The 14,460-nt window shown below is 32.7% G+C and overlaps 2 protein-coding genes across 4 annotated transcripts; one reads left to right on the top strand and one right to left on the bottom strand.

Annotated features, from left to right (window-relative positions):
- Positions 1 to 1,414: 1,414 nt before the first annotated feature.
- On the bottom strand, positions 1,415 to 5,309 carry l(3)72Dn (UTP4 small subunit processome component l(3)72Dn). The gene is made up of 4 exons (XM_018449665.1): positions 5,104 to 5,309; positions 3,193 to 4,723; positions 1,662 to 1,964; positions 1,415 to 1,572 (listed from the first exon to the last, which is right to left on the bottom strand). Exons 1-4 carry the CDS (start codon positions 5,205 to 5,207, stop codon positions 1,456 to 1,458), a joined length of 2,055 nt encoding a protein of 684 aa, XP_018305167.1. The 5' UTR covers positions 5,208 to 5,309; the 3' UTR covers positions 1,415 to 1,455.
- A 1,387-nt stretch (positions 5,310 to 6,696) lies between these two features.
- Positions 6,697 to 12,948, top strand: Lfg (Glutamate NMDA receptor-associated protein 1 lifeguard). Of its 3 annotated transcripts, none has more exons than XM_018449729.1 (6): positions 6,697 to 7,049; positions 10,170 to 10,236; positions 10,966 to 11,067; positions 11,153 to 11,342; positions 11,852 to 12,122; positions 12,243 to 12,947. In XM_018449729.1, the coding sequence occupies exons 2-6, from the start codon at positions 10,188 to 10,190 to the stop codon at positions 12,600 to 12,602; spliced, it is 972 nt and encodes a 323-aa protein (XP_018305231.1). In that variant the 5' UTR covers positions 6,697 to 7,049; positions 10,170 to 10,187; the 3' UTR covers positions 12,603 to 12,947. The 3 variants fall into 3 exon arrangements, with proteins under 3 accessions (XP_018305231.1, XP_018305233.1, XP_018305232.1); XM_018449731.1 differs by lacking the exon at positions 6,697 to 7,049 and adding an exon at positions 7,711 to 7,762 and having other exon boundaries at positions 12,243 to 12,948; XM_018449730.1 differs by lacking the exon at positions 6,697 to 7,049 and adding an exon at positions 7,769 to 7,848 and having other exon boundaries at positions 12,243 to 12,948.
- Positions 12,949 to 14,460: the final 1,512 nt, after the last annotated feature.

Here is a 14,460-nt window from a genome sequence, read left to right as displayed (position 1 = left end):
ATGACTGATCGCGGTTCGAGAACTATCGAAGAGCCATCTCACGATTCTCGAAGTAACGAATGGTTGAAGCAGCGACAAAATGGCCGTGGTTATTTCATGTAGAAATAAAAGACGATTTTTGGCGTGTTTCTGGTATAGCAACCAAAACCAACCGCGATTGGGGCTATCTTTGTCTTCTGATCCCTGAAAATGAAGATAGCGGTTACTTTTGATTGCTATACCAGAAACACGTCAAAAATCGCCTATAATTTGAAATATTACATTGTTAGAAATGGGTGAAGTAACAAATTATTACAAGAAATATGATTAGCGCAGCTTGATTGTAGAATTAAAATAAAAATTATTTGGCAATAATTATATGTACCTGTTGTTATTCCGATGAAATGTGCGAAGAGATTGTCCGAAAAATCCCATGTTGATGGAAGTGGATCGCCACCGTTGAAATTATAAAAATTGATTAAAATTTTTATACGTGTGATGGCCTTAACTAACTTGGACAATACTTGACGCCTTGCTACAAGAATTTTTCAAAAAGCATATTCGCATTAATTATTCGCGCACGAGATTCGTTTTTAGGCAATAAAAATCGCGGAAAATACAGGACGGGATTCGAATGCGAATCCACAATCGCCGTGGCGCGTTTCGTGACTGACTAGTTCGAGAACAATCGAAGAACAGTGGCGCGATTCTCGAAGTATCAAAAAGATCGAAACTACGAACCAATGAGCGATTGTTTCGTGTAGAAACTAAATTCGCGCGAATTTTAATGACGAATATTAAGTGAAAGAAAAAATAATGAATTAACGACTTTAATAAGGAAAAATATTAATTCTTATATCTTATATGTTTTATGTCTTATATGTCTTCATAGCCGGTTCTTATTTCAAGACCGTTTTAAGTAATGGTTTAAGATGCTAATATTGTTCTATGATTGATTTATGACATCTTAAGCCTGTACTTAAGACGTCATTAAATATAAGAACCAATAAATACTGGTGTTAAGTGGCGATAAAAGTTCAACGCAGTAATTGATGCAAATTAAAAACATAATTTTTTAATTAATAATCAGATCAGTACATAATTAAATGATTAACATTAGTACATATCAACCGTTTAATTATGTAATAATTTAACTATTAATTAACGAATTTTACGTTTAATTAGGGTCACTACCGCGACGAACTCTCATGGTCACTTATATATTTTTAATTTGTTATTTGCACATTATTGAGAATCCTTAGTCAATTATTTCTTTTTATATGTATTATTTCTTTATAGTGAAATTTTTATTTTAAATTATTCTAAGAAATTAATCATAACTGTTGGATATATTGAAAATAATATTAAAATATCAAAATAACGCGTTTGAAATAGCAAACTCTAATTACAAAAAATATAAAAATAGGACATCAAATTTATTCAACTGTTATTATTAATAGTCACAATATACAATATTTATATACCAAAGAATTTCTGTTTTAACGTGGGTGGTAATTTCTCCAACAAGGAAGTAGGATTTACCTCAACCGCTACCAACTCTTCATCGTTCAGCCAATTTAAGTAAACAAGGTGCTACAAATATTAAAATCATAAATCTTTTTTCTCTTTTTTCCATTATTAATTTTTTAAAACAGATATCTTTTAAATGAAAAATATATTACCTTATATTTCTTAGCAACTTGAAACGTATGTTGAGATTGTGAGCTGGAAATCGAATTGCTATCTTCTGCACTTTCTCCATTTTCACGCTTAAAAATCTTTACCTCTTTTTCTGATAATTCGCTGTTTTTATTAATAATATACACGCTCGAATCATCCTGCATGATTATAATGTTCTCGTTGCGTGGATCGAATATAATGTTTGTTATTGGGAATGGACGCGCCAACCACTGCTTCGATAGCCGACTTTGCAAATGATTAGAAAACTCTGTGTAACTCTTCGTAAGAATATTGTACTCGATAATCTAAAAAAAATTTTTTTGCATAATTATTAATAACAAAAATATCTTAATAGGTATCTTAAAACTTCGATTAATTGTGCCTGTTCCAAGATATTAATTTTAGAATTGCTGTTTCAAAGGCTTTCAATTTAGATCATATGATTTTTTAACATATCTCATTGTACGTCTTAAAATTTAATATTGCTTATATCAAAAGGTAATAAACTGTAGGACTTCATAAAGTCTGTATGAACGGATAATTCAATAACCGGATTATAGAGCAATTATATGTAACGTCATGGCGTAAAAATAAAATCATAGTAGTTAACAGTAAATTGCGAATTTTTACTGCCGTAGGTCATTAAACGTTGCACAGTACTTTATGATAGTGCATATTCGAGTCAGTTATTACTTTAATGTCGACGTAATGCATGATTCGCGTATTACTCATTTTAAATCATTGCATCGTGTATATATATATATATATATACAGGGTGTTTCCAAATTAAATCGCAAAACTTCGGGAGCGTGTAGAGGAGTAAAAAACTAAGAAAAAAAGTCCTATAGACATATGCTCGTTTTTGCTCCGTTTCAGAGAAATCGAAAAAAAATGTTTTTTTTACCTGCAAGATTAAATGGGGACCGTTTTCTAAATTTCTTGGAGAATGAATTTTCTGACTATTTAGAAAACATCCCATTACAACAACGTACTGAAATGTGGTTTCAATTAGATGGATGCCCTGCTCATTACAGCAGAGTCGCTAGAACCTGGTTAGATAGAAAATTCCCACAACGATGGATTGGACGTGGAGGAGCAGTACATTGGGCAACTCGTTCGCCCGACTTAACGCCATTAGATTTCTATGCATGGGGTACTCTGAAGCAAGAAGTTTATTCTTCGCCTATTCAATCAGAGCAACATTTGAGAAATCGTATCGTAGCTGCAGCGAACAGAATATCGCAAGAACAGTGCCTGGCTGCTACAAGAGCCGTGTTTGACAGATGCAATGCTTGTATTGCTGCAAGAGGTGCACATTTCGAACAAAATCTTCATTAAAAAGTTTATAAATAAAATAATTAAAATAATAAATTAAATATATTTTTTTCTTTTTTCGTGATTTCCTGCGAAACAAAGCAAAAAGGAGCATATGTCTATAGGACTTTTTTTCTTAGTTTTTTACTCCTCTACACGCTCCCGAAGTTTTGCCATTTAATTTGGAAACACCCTGTATATATAGCGCGTTATATTTACCTTATGGTCAGAATATACTATGACCAGATTTAGCGTATTTTTTTGCACGGCTATTGCCGTCGCTGGACAACTATACTTGGGTAATCGCCATGCCTTGAGCGATTCTGCCGTTATACCATCACCAATAAAATACACGGCAATTCCGCGTTGCCGATCTGCGCATACAAGATACTTGTTGTCTGGAGAGAAACACACGAGACTGATATTTTCAATGGATTCCTTCGTCGTCTGGAATGATCCAATCAGACTTAAACTCTTCTTATCCACTTTGAATAGCGTCACGGTATTCTCATTGCCATCGTTGTTAATAGCGGCAAATAACTTGCCACTTGGACTAAAAAGCATCTTTTGTATTCGTTTCATAGACAAATCAGTATCGTTTCTAGATAACAGAGCGTCTCCTTCCACCACGTCAAAATTGAAAACTCTGACATGAGTGTCTGTCGAGTACACGATAGTTTTGGAGTCCTTGTTAATGGCGCAAGAGATGATGCTTTCGTCACCTTTTGTTTGTAATTGCAGTAGTTTTATGGGTTCTTCATCCAATTGATGCAGTCGTACTAATTCTGGAGGATCTTTAGTAGCTGAACCAAGTCTCCATAATTCTAGATAGTTTCTGTAACGTAACAAGATACATCTAGATTTTCGGCAAATTATGGCACAGGGTGATTGCAGTAGTGGAGGATATTTTACAAGATTTTTTGGTGGATAACTTGACACAGCAAGATATCCATCTACCCCAGCCGAATAAAGTTTTCCATTAGCTTCTACAAGTGCTCTGACATCGTGAACGTGTAATCTCCTCTCAATTCCTTTCACCCATTGAGGTTTTCCACTTGATTTCATGATAATTTTGCAAAAGCTTCGCACAACTGGATCTACACCCGCGCAATATACCACATTCATATCATGAGACAAGGTGATAGCTAATATATCAGCTGTATGACTTTCATGAGATTCTATTAGGACTCCCATCTGAGGATCCCAGAAACTTAAAAAGCCAAGAGAGTCACCAGATATTATTATATTATCGTCGGTGACTGCAAGGCACCAAATTATAGTCTCTTCCTTCATATTATTTTTAGAAGTTGTCATTTTATGTATTGCATGTCCAGATATGGCACTCCATACCCTAATGGTGTCAATGGAACCTGTATAAATCATTTCACCCGTGTTATCCCATTTGATACATAAAATTCTTCCATTCTGCTTATCAAATATTCTCTCATAAATCAGTTTATCTTTATGTATAGTGAAAGTATTGATATATCCATCCTCTGTGCCAACGGCCAAACGAGTCTTCTCTTGATTTACATCCATGCACCAGGCTGCTCCTCCTATCACTATGACTTCATGTTTAACACTCAGTGTTTTTAAGTCATACTCGATTACTACACCCTGAAGACCCGTGGAAAACAGTCTGGAATCAATCCAGAGTATACTTTCCACCGAGTTCTCAGCATGACCGGCTATAGTACATTCGATAAATGGTGCGTTTTCCACATTCCAGATTTCTATAGAATTGTTGCTCCTTCAAAAAGGAAAAAAATATTAGAAGATAATCATAATAAGTTTATATAAAGATTGAGTTTACTGACATTAAATATATATAGTTATGAATGTGTTATTTAATGGTAAATTCGATTGCTTGTATTATATTAGATTAATGTACATTAAAAAAGCTACTGTATATAAAATATCTAAATACATACAATAAAATAACATAACACTTTGGCAATAAAATAAAAAATATAAATAGTATATTCTGTTAACTAACGCGACAATATTACTGAATATTTAATTGTTTAAAATGTTTATATGCTTTTACATTTAACTTTGTCAATTTCATAGTGTAGTAGATTCTAATATGTGCAATTTAATGTAGTACAAATGACTGAATTTGCTATTTACCTTGCAAGGGCTAACTTTTTCATTTTTAATTCATGACACAGGCAGGTCACAGACTTCGGTTCCAAATTGTAAAATCTTATGTTATGTATACGATGCGAAGCCATAATTGAATATTTATCTCTATATAATTAAATCTAATTTCACATATACTTGATTACTTTTGATATGCTTATAGAAAACATAACCTTAACCATCACACGTGGACGATGCAACTCCATGAAAAAATAGTATTACTCTCATTGGTCAAAGCCATCTGACCGAAACTAGTGACATTTTGTTGTACTCCTGCAAATAGTGGTAACACGCACGATGAACTTCATGATGCATTTCAACTTTCGCGTTATCTCTTGTCGGAACATATTCTCCTGATAACTTTGACGATTTATATATATATAATATTATTTTTGTGTGTATATAATTAAACTAATTATTACTTTTGCTAAGTGAAGAAAAATAAAACGGTATTAAATATTCCTAAAGATTTATTAATGATTAATTGGAATAACAATTTTAATATTCTGAATTATATAGTCACAAATATAAAAAATCTATAGTTTTTATATAAAATATATATATATATATATATATATGTCGGTATTTATTATATTAATGTATAATTATATAATTTATTATTATTATTATGTAACAATATATAATATATTGATTATTTTCTATATTTACTGAACTCGTATGTTAATTATACACAGTTTTCATTTTTTTCTCCTTTTCTCTTCAACGTGAAAAAAAAAAAGGAAAACTTCCCAGTAAAGACATTAACTGCAAAAAGTTCAACTAAAAAGAATAACAGACTTCACATACCTACATCTATTTATTTTATAGTATACTATAAATATTATTTTTTCTAATAAAACAGTGAGTTGGAAAGATAAAATAAAATTTATTTACGGTTGAACGTTTTTAATAATATCACATTTGTGTAACTTCCTTTTGAGTTATCCTTTCTTACTTTGGCTGCAATTATTGAGACGACTATATTAACGTGTAACGAACTTCTTAGGTTATATTAAAGGGGCGTATAGCCGTATTTATGTAAATCCAATGTTATATATGGGCGGGTCTCATTAATTCCGTGCATGTATTATGCTGACATTGTGCAAATATTTTATTATCTTGGATTCGTAATAATATCGGTTTCTAATAATATCTCGTCGGTGTTTATTTCTTCCTATAAAAAGTTGGTAGCACACGATGCTTGTTTTCCTGCATTTTCTTGCTGGGTATAGCTGGATTATGAATACGGTGATCATATTTTCTTAAAGAAAATAAAGGAACAAATCTGAAAATTTTAGGGCTTCGTCTCTACACATTGTCTTTCTTCCTCTTCTTTCCTCCTGGAGAGAAAAGGAAAAAAGGTGAACAATGGTGCAAAAGTTCAGCCAAAAAGAACAGGACTATAGAATCTTGCCACCTGTACCGTATTGGCTGCGGTATACTGACAGTGCTAGCATCGCAGCCAATAGATATTAGCGGCAGAATCTAATCCAGCTAGCAAACCAGCAAGAAAACAAGCATCGTGTGCCACCGGCTTTAACTCCTTTGAAAAAACCGATACGGAGCGGTACGATTTAGGGAGATTTCGTGCAAGAGATGCAACGAGATGCAACGTAGCGTAAGCGAAGATGCACGTACACGCGCAAGCGCCCCACGTACGTCGCTCGGTAGGCTCGGCTCACTTCACGTCGTACGGATTTGACATTTCGACCGTCCGCGTCATCGGCGTACTTCAGTCGAAACTGAGCGCGTAATCCGGGTTGGTTTGTGTGGTGTTCGTCACGGCGCGTGAAGTGTTACTTGCGGCTGCGTCGTTCGATTGTCAGTCGAATAAATAGCGATTCATAGTGCTACGCATTATTACGTGTACGCCACAGCTGCTAACCGCTGCTAACTAGGGCACGACGAGCAAAGGGGCCCGTGCGTGATACGAGGTAAATACACATCCGCATCGCAATATTCGGGAGAAGGCGATTATCGATTGCTGGACTATTTCCAGAAAGAACGACGGATGACGCATTGATTTGATTATATTGACGTATTTACCTATCTACCTCACGCGACTCTCGCGTTTCTTCCGGCCTCGTGCTTCGGCGAGTTGCACGAGCCGTCTCTTTTATTTCGCGACGTTGCGTGCCGACGAGAAGGAAACGTCGACCTATAACCGGGTATTACAATCACGATAAATTACCACTGCTTGATAATACGCGCGACCTTGCCGTCGCGAAAAATCGATCTGGATGGACGTAGCGCCGTGTCGTCGATTCGAAACATTCGAATCTCTTTCGATTCCTCCATATAGTCATTTTTATTTTAAATATTCAATAATCGTCACGTCTACCTTATTGGATATTAGCGATGCGAATGTTTATTGCGCTGTGACAAGAATAATATACATTATTCATATCCTCACGAGTTATTTTCCACGAATATATATATATATATTATACATGTATGTGTATATTATATATCCATTTGTGCGCGCGCACATGTAAGCGTAAATTTTTTCAGAAAACTGATAGTAACTATAGAAATCGCTAAGATTAGTTAAAGATAAATTACGCGACAAGATATCACGTGTTATCGTATACCGATGCTTACTCTGAATTAGTGACAAAGAGAAGTTAGCCCTGCTAACGTATATTCAGTAATTTACACATTTTATTTTGCTTCGCGGTTAATATTGTGTTTTCGTGAGTAACTGTGTGAAAACTTAGCCTGCATCATCGTGTCGTAAGCATTAATAAGCTCTTGTGCCCAATTCTATCAATGTATATAATGATGAATTCTGTCACTCACACTACACTGGATCAGTACATATTGAAAGCTTTATATAAAATAAGATGCATCAACGTTATTTTGACTTTAAACAAGACTTGAACACGTACCTGTTCTTATCTTTTTAAATAAAGACAGACATATATTTAAGTCTCTCTTAAAGCCAAAATAACATTGGTGCAATCAGGCCTAAATACGGTGGCATGATATAATCAACTTTAACAATGAAATAATACATGTGTATTCTATTAAATAATGTGACAATGTCACTTTTGAACATTTAATCATCAAAATATTCTTATGCTTTTATATACCTATATTTAACTTTAACCAATTTCTTGTATAACAGCTTTTAATATGCACTAATCTAATGTAATGAAAGTAACTGAATTCGCTATAATCTCGATATAATTTATTTTACTCTTCATCTTTTTCTAATTTTAAGGCCTAATTCCACAACTCACGGTTAACTCTTAACCGTGGTTCAACTTGTTTCTCATCTCTTTCCAATTTTAGAATTAGAAAGAGACAATGAATAAGTTGAACTTCAGTTAAGCGTTAACCGTGAGTTGTGGAACTGAGCCTAAGTATTAGAAAAACATAAACAGTTAAACCGAGATTAAAGTTAATCTTACATTCGGTTTGTTCTTTTTAATTAAACTTCTTGCACGAACTTCTTGCATGAACTTCTTTATGTTTTCTCTTTTTCTTTTCACGTTGGAGAAAAGAAAAAAGATGAACTGTGCAAGAAATTCAGCTAAAAAGAACAAGCCTATAGCTTACTACAAAGTGCAATATTTAAAGCGATAAGGCCCGTTTCTACCAACATAGATTAACTTTAATCTCGGTTCAACTTACTCTTCATCTTTTTCAAATTTTTAGAAGAAGAAAAAGATGAAGACTTAGTTGAACCAAGATTAAAGTTAATCTACGTTGGTAGAAACGGGTCTAAGTACTTCTTATAAAATGTTTGTGCAATGTGTATAAATCCTTTTCCTTTTATAAACAGATAATCATTATGATATGACAGCTGATACAAGCATGTTAATATTCATATACATTAACTAACTATGCATATAATTGGGATAATTTATTTAATGTACCTTCGCATTCACTTACTAATATATTACTGTAAATCGGTGCAAGATATAACATGCTTAAAATGCATTAGATAATATTTCTTGTTTAATTAACGACTGTTATTAATTGCCAACATTTTCGATAATTACGAGCAGTTAGTAGAATTCAAATCATATATCATTCTTTATCTCTTTTCTCAGTAAGAGAGATAAAATTAATTATTTGAAGATAATATAAATAAAACTGCAAGGTAATCTAGATTTTTCACTACAGTTATGTATGAGTCACAGGTTTTACATTTAGTAGGACATTTAGTATTACAAAATACAGTTGTTCAGGTGTTTGTCCACGATTCTTTAAGCGAAAGTTTGGAACATTAACTTTTTTTAATTCTGCTGTTATCTGACAGCAGAATTAAAAAAGTTTGCTTTTTATATTTTTTATTCTAAGAGCACTTTATATAATAAAAGAACAAAGAATATAATTAATAAATTAGTAGATTCAAGATTTTAGGTATGTGTGCAAATTATAATGAAAGTTAGAAATAAATGTATAAGATTTAACTTTTAACCCGGCGTAAATGAGGTGGATAATTGTTACACCGACTATAAAGTGGGTATCATATACCCATATATTTATTCAAAGATTTTGCTCATAATAATACTATATAATGATTCGTTATTATATTATATTACTTTCTCCTGGATGTTCTAAACGTATCAACAGTTAATTAATAAAATAACAGTTTTATGTTTGAAATTATTTATTCTTGCACTTAAACGCTAGGTTATAATTATTTCGCAAAAATGCAAACTCCTCTCCGTACCCTTCCCTTCAGCTACTAAGAGAGCGGAATTCCACGAAAACAAAAATATTTGTTTTAAAAATGTCTGGGTATGAGATACCCGACCTCCGGGTATCTCATACTCACTCACGCCGGGTTAATAAGATTGCAATATATTTATTATTTTTTGTTGTTTTTATAGTAGCGATTTGTTTATATTGGTTCTGATAAATGGTAGTTTAATATAAAGTATATAATGTTGACATAACAAGTACAAGATAAATTTATTTCAATAATTTTATATACATTTTATGTACATTTTTAAGGTTGCCGATACACATTTGTTCGGAGTTCTATTGATACTGTTTTCTCCTCAAAGGAGGCCTAGTTATAATAATAGATTCTTTTTCAGCTAAAACAAAACCAAAAGATGACGACTTGGCAAGCACCTGGTGCGGGGTTCTATGCAGGGCAACAAGGTTCTGATCTTTTTCCTTCTGTTTTCTAATATATTTTTTATTACCATATTTCATTATTTTAACTGTGTTATTCGGGGTATATACCAAAGATCGTTCAGCAGTCAGCATAATCACTTGCTTGGAAAGGATATATCATCTCACACATTTGAAAGCACACCGTTAATATAATGATTATTTTTAGTCAATAATACTTTAGAGTAAAGAAAATTGTTAATAAATCTTGCAGTAACATGTTAAAGTATTGTGTTATCATCATCAATATAACTAACAAGGGAAGTTTCACAACTGTCCGGAACCGACTTAATTCTTTATGAAATATGTTGTTAAACATGAAAATCTAAGAGACACGTATTTTTTTTATACACCCCTTAAACATGAGTTAGGGCACGTATAAAAAAAAATACGTGTCTCTTAGATTTTCGTGTTTAACAATATATTTCATGGAGAATCAAATCGGTTCCGGATAGTTGTGAAACTTCCTTTGTAAATAATGCATATACTCATATATTGCAGCAGATTGTGTCAAGCATAATTAATGTCTTCAAGAAGCCAACAGCACACGCGATCATGAAAACATAATTTTACAAAAACAAAACATGCACAATATATATAAAAATAGTGGCTGCTGTTACTGCACACAGTTCCTCAAGTATTGTTATTGCTTATCGAGGTTACGTGCACATTGTACTGTAACGTCGATATTTATATTTTTGAATTTTGACTGTGCAGGTCCGTATCCTCAAAATCCAGGATATCCGCCACCACAGGAAGGCTATCCATATTCTCAAAATCCAGGATATCCACCACCTTATTCCGGTGGAAATCCACCAGGTAAATACAAGAATATTATTCAAACCACCTTAAATTGTCACAGTTATATATTTATTTTGTTCATGACCATTACTATTTTTTATAGGTCCAGGATTTATACCTCCACCGGGTGTTCCACCATACGGTGAAGCGCCACCACCAGTTGGTCCAGAATTTGGAGGAGTACCTCCAGGTCATCCAGGAATGTACGGATCTGGATATGGAGAAGATCCTATGCAGGATGAAGTCAAAGGATTTGAGTTCAGTGACAAAACTATCAGGAATGGCTTCATTAGGTAAATGTCAGATCTTAAAAATTTAACCGATAAATTAGAGCCCTATACGATCGAAGCTAGATCTTAAAATGCTTTAAATAATTCAATCTTGAATCACTAAATATGATACATATGTACTTGACATATATTTTCGCAATAAGTTTAATTACAGTTTTTTCAGCATATTAACATTTTTGAAATATGATGCCTGATTGAGCATCGAAATTATTAGAATTTAATTTAATTCGCGAAATTACTACAGTGGTTTAATTGTGTTTAGTCCGGAAATATTTCGGTGCACAGTTCGTTACTACAATTGTGATATATATGTCAAGTACATATATATCGTATTTAGTGAATCAAGATTGAATTATTTAAAGCATTTTAAGATCTGGCTTCGACCGTATAGGGCTCTAATTTATCGGTTGTATCTTTCACATACACGGTCTAAAAATGATATTATTGTTTAAAATTTAATATTCCCAAAGTATTTGATGAGCATATATATGCATAATTGTATTTTTTTATAGGAAAGTATATAGCATCTTGATGTGTCAGTTGATTATCACACTTGGGATGATTGCTTGGTTGCTTTATCATAAACCGACACAGTTATGGGTTAGGAGTCATTTAGAATTGTTCTGGATTGCTCTTGCCTTAACTTTGGTCCTGTTCATATGTATGGTTTGCTGTACCAATGTGAGACGTAAAGCTCCGATGAACTTTATATTCTTGTTCTTATTTACATTCGCGGAGGCTTTTTTGCTGTCCGTGACTGCATCAACATATGAGTCTCAAGAAGTAAGTTATCCGAAAAGATTTTATAATTTCAAATGCTATATATATGCAAAGAACTATGTTATTATTAAGTTATAACATGTAACAAGCGTGACATATCTACGTAGAGATGTTTTTTTGCAGGTCATGTTGGCCGTTGGAATTACAGCGGCAGTGTGTTTAGGATTGACGATATTCGCATTTCAGACAAAAATCGATTTTACCGGATTACACACTTTCTTGTTTGTTGCTGTGCTCGTTTTATTAATTTTTGGTATGGTTGCAATAATCTGGCAGGGAAAAGTTATGACTTTGGTTTATGCCTCGCTCGGCGCGTTTATATTCTCTATATATCTGATTTACGATACGCAAATGATGATTGGCGGAAAACATAAATATTCTATTTCACCGGAGGAGTATATCTTTGCCGCGTTGAGTCTGTATCTGGACGTCATCAACATCTTCCTGTATATTTTAACTATTATTGGCGCAACGCGAGACTAATTGATGTCAATTATGATATTTTGACTTGTGTTACACTTACTAAGGAATACATATAAAGTCAGTTTTTACTTACCGCCGTCCTGCTTTGGCTCTCTACAGTCATTGTTCTGAGAGCGCACTGTAGGCGAAGAAACAATGAAGTATAAAGAGGCATAATATTGGCAAGACTTTAATTTCTACGAAGATAGCTTTTACAAATTTTCAAAGATTAATATATCTACACAAATAGCACGCTTATACTTGAAACCTTTTATCTAGTTTCATAATGCATAATGTATTTCCCATAAGTTTAGGGAGAAAACCAAATATAAATTCTTGTAATTGCTAATGTATAGAATAGTACATCATCATTATTGTCATAAAACTCAATATTTATTTTTTGTCTCGTTTTGAATATTATAAAAAGCAGTGGTTATATGAGTCTACATATTTTATTTTTTTTTATTTCTTTAAAAGACTTAAATTTTTCCAATGTCAATGAGTATATATGTCTAATTATAAGTGCGTAAAACTAATTATTAATATATAATTGTTATAAATATATGTCATAGTGTGATAAAAACCGAACATTAGTTATAGTCAACATTATCTGGACTTGACTATAATTCCAGGCAACTTTAAAAGAAATATGGAGATACTTTTACCTTGTTGCCTATAATACATACATATACATATATAAAAGTTGATATTGTGTTTATTCTTTGTTCATATTTGAATAATAAAACATACAATTTACTTCTCTGGTATTTATGATCTTCTTTCGATTCCAAATAACTGCATAGTATATTGCAATGTATATATGTGTACACAATAGTATGATGCAATTCTTTTTTTCGACAAACACGTTAATACTATTCGCGATAAGACAATTTCCGTATAATGTTACGTAAAATAACAATTCTGTATAACGTCATCTAATATGAGAGAAATAATTAGATGAAGTAATTTAATAGCATCTCTAAAAAAATTATAAATCCCCAATTTGAATTATATTTATACAGGGTGTTTCACGAGGAAGGGTCAATATCTTGGGAGGTGATAGTATCGATCATTTTAAGCAAAAATGTTTATATAAACATATGCCCTTCCTCGTGAAACACCCTGTGTATATATACAGGGTGTTAGTTAAGTATGTTACCATACTCAACAGAGCAATTCTTTGGTTTATTTAAAGTAAAAAAGTCCATATAAACATGTGTCTTAAACGGCTTAGTTTCCGAAATACAGGTGAATGTTCGCAAATGTTTGACAAAATGATAAATTGCGTTGGAGATATCTTCCTGCATAAATATGCCTTGCTTCACGTGAGTTACCATTCGCACAACCGTAAACAAAGTGACAAAGTCAAAGTCAAAGTCACAAAATCAAAAATAGACTTTAGTTTTGATCTTTGAGCGTATACGTCAATCTTTGAGAAGAAGGCTCGATGGATGTATCATGGCGCAAGGTGGACATTTTCAACAATTCATCTAATCGTTTTATTTCATCAGAAGAACTAAAGCCTGTTTTTTGTATTTCTGTTTTTGACTAGTTTTTGACTAGTTCAAGCTGTATTTCTTTCAAATAAACAGATTATTACTATATACGTTTAAATTTTTTTATTTCGGAAATTAAGCCGTTTAGGACATATGTTTATATATGGGCTTTTTTACTTGAAATAAACCAAAGAATCCCTCTGTTGAGTATGGCAACATACTTAACTAACACTCTGTATATATATATATACATATACAGGGTGTTTAGAAAATAATGAAAAATCTTTCGTATAAGGGCAGAATGAACTAAACTGAGAAGAAAAGTCCTCTACCATTTTACAATTTTCGCAATAGTTAACAAGATATTAATTACTAAAAATTAT

This window comes from Mycetomoellerius zeteki, unplaced genomic scaffold (assembly GCF_001594055.1).
Source record: "Mycetomoellerius zeteki isolate Tzet28-1 unplaced genomic scaffold, Tzet1.0 scaffold25, whole genome shotgun sequence".
Lineage (NCBI taxonomy): Eukaryota > Metazoa > Arthropoda > Insecta > Hymenoptera > Formicidae > Mycetomoellerius > Mycetomoellerius zeteki.
The sequence above is the reverse complement of the archived record's forward strand: the minus strand, read 5'-3'. Positions and strand labels throughout refer to the sequence as shown.

Coding starts and splice junctions, on each gene's coding strand:
- Lfg (XM_018449731.1), top strand. CDS start 10,188: ATGACGACTTGGCAAGCACCTGGTGCGGGGTTCTATGCAGGGCAACAA. Junction 11,068..11,152: donor TTCCGGTGGAAATCCACCAG/GTAAATACAAGA, acceptor TATTTTTTATAG/GTCCAGGATTTATACCTCCA. Junction 11,343..11,851: donor ATCAGGAATGGCTTCATTAG/GTAAATGTCAGA, acceptor ATTTTTTTATAG/GAAAGTATATAGCATCTTGA.